The 2182-nt window shown below is 41.7% G+C and overlaps 1 protein-coding gene across 1 annotated transcript; it reads left to right on the top strand.

The window, feature by feature from the left end:
* Nucleotides 1-851: 851 nt before the first annotated feature.
* LOC142166800 (uncharacterized) lies at nt 852-1292 on the top strand. The gene has a single exon (XM_075226162.1). It carries the CDS (start codon nt 852-854, stop codon nt 1290-1292), a length of 441 nt encoding a protein of 146 aa, XP_075082263.1.
* The last annotated feature ends 890 nt before the right edge of the window (nt 1293-2182 follow it).

The raw sequence follows: 2182 nt of genomic DNA, 5'->3' as shown, positions 1-2182 counted from the left end.
CCAATAGAAATCTGTAAGCAACCTACTTATTGTGCTCATATCAAAGAAGAGTTCGATGGAAATCCATGGTATTATGATATTAGGGAGTATTTGGAAAATGGGAGAGTACCTGGAAAATGCTACACACACTCAAAAGCGCACGCTATGGAGGTTGGGTAACCATTTCTTCCAGAGCGGAGGAATTCTGTACAGAAGAACTCCCGACTTGGGATTGCTAAGATGTATCGATGCCAAGGAAGCATCTAGGTTGCTCGAAGAGATACATGCCAGAATCTGCGCACCTCACATGAATGGGTTCGTTCTGGCCAAGAAGATATTAAGGGCGGGATATTTTTGGATGACTATGGAAACTTACTGCATCAAGTATGTACAAAAGTGTCATCAGTGCCAAGTACATGCTTACATGATATGAGTACCACCTAATGAACTCAATGTGACGAGTTAGCCTTGGCCTTTCGCTGCCTGGGGCATGGATGTCATCAGCCCAATCAAACCCGATGCTTCCAACGACCATAGATTTATCTTGGTAGCCATTGATTACTTCACAAAATGGGTCGAGGCTGCATCCTACAAAGTCGTGACAAAGAAGGTCGTAGCAGATTTTGTTCGGGATCGTATGTCTGCCGATAACTGACAATGCCGCAAATCTCAATAGTGACCTGATAAAATTCCTGTGTGAAACGTTCAAGATCAAGCATTGGAACTTTACCACATATAGGACACAAATGAATGAAGCTGTAGAAGCCACCAACAAAAATAATAAGAAGATACTAAGGAAAATGGTAGACAACTACAAACAGTGGCACGGAAAGCTACCATTTGCTCTGCTTGGATACTGCACCATGGTCTGAATGTCAATTGGTTCAACTCCCTATTTATCGGTCTATGGTACTGAAGTTGTTATACCCGCCGGGGTAGAAAATCCTTCTCTATGGATCATAAAAGAAGCCGAGCTCAGTGATGCAGAATGGATGCAAAGCCGATATGATCAGTTGGATCTCATTGACGGCAAAAGGATGAATGCGGTATGGCACGACCAACTTTTCCAGAATAGAATGGCAAGATATTTCAACAAGAAAGTTAGACCAAGGCAATTCATATTGGGGCAAGTAGTTCTAAACTGGATTTTTCCACATCAAGATGAAGCAAAAGGAAAATTCTCACCTAACTACCAAGGTCCTTATATGGTTCACCGAGTGCTGACAGAGGGAGCACTCACACTAGCGGAAATGGACGGAGAGATATGGCCAAAACTAATAATTTTGGACGCCGTCAAATGTTATTATGTTTGAGATTACATTTGCACTTTTTCTTGATGTAACATGGACTACGCTTGACCTGATTCCCGTTTAAGAGGGGATACATAGGAAGCCCTATGGGTTCGGTCACATTATAATAAAATCTTTATTCTCCTCCGTGGTCGGGAACTAGGGCAAGATTCTGAGCTTCATCTGACTTAATATCATCACATCAAGGGTTGCCGAAAGGGTATCGCCAAAAGAATTCATCAGAACTGGGGCAGAATTTTGAGGGAATCCTCAAAATTCCATACAGGACAAGGACGTTTCAATGTCTCAATATGTGTCACGGTTTATGATTCGAAAACACTATTTGTCTCATGCATTATCACGTGTTTTAAATAACTGCATTTCTTACAACTAATTAATTGCAAAATGCATATTTTAAAAACTCCATTATTGTAATAGGCAAATGTTACCCAAGATAGCTTAGCACAAAGGTCAAGCCAGAAGCAAGGACGAAACACGGGATCAAAAGCGTGAACCAACCTTTCCCCCGACTTATAATTTTTATTTGGATGCAGGCATAATGGACACAACATTATCAGAAGTATCCGCAAAGGATGTACAACAAGACCACTATCTTCACATAGATAGACACTACTGAGCCCAAATATGTCGAGCTAAGAATTACTTTCCTTTCTCGCATTTACTTAAGGCTAATAATCGCCTTCTCATCATTTGCATAGGACTAAGCGCTGCCCTAAATACATTGCATGGGGCTAAGTACTGCCTCCATCATTGCATAAGGCTAAGCGTTGCCTTCTTTGCATAGGGCTAAGCACTAACCTTATTACATTGCATGAGGCTAAGCACTGCCTCTAGCATTGCATAAGGCTAAGCATTGCCTTTCTCTGCATAGGGCCAAGCACTACCCTCATTAC

This window comes from Nicotiana tabacum, chromosome 2 (genome assembly GCF_000715075.1).
Source record: "Nicotiana tabacum cultivar K326 chromosome 2, ASM71507v2, whole genome shotgun sequence".
NCBI lineage: Eukaryota > Viridiplantae > Streptophyta > Magnoliopsida > Solanales > Solanaceae > Nicotiana > Nicotiana tabacum.
This window is presented reverse-complemented; position numbering and strand designations above follow the sequence as displayed.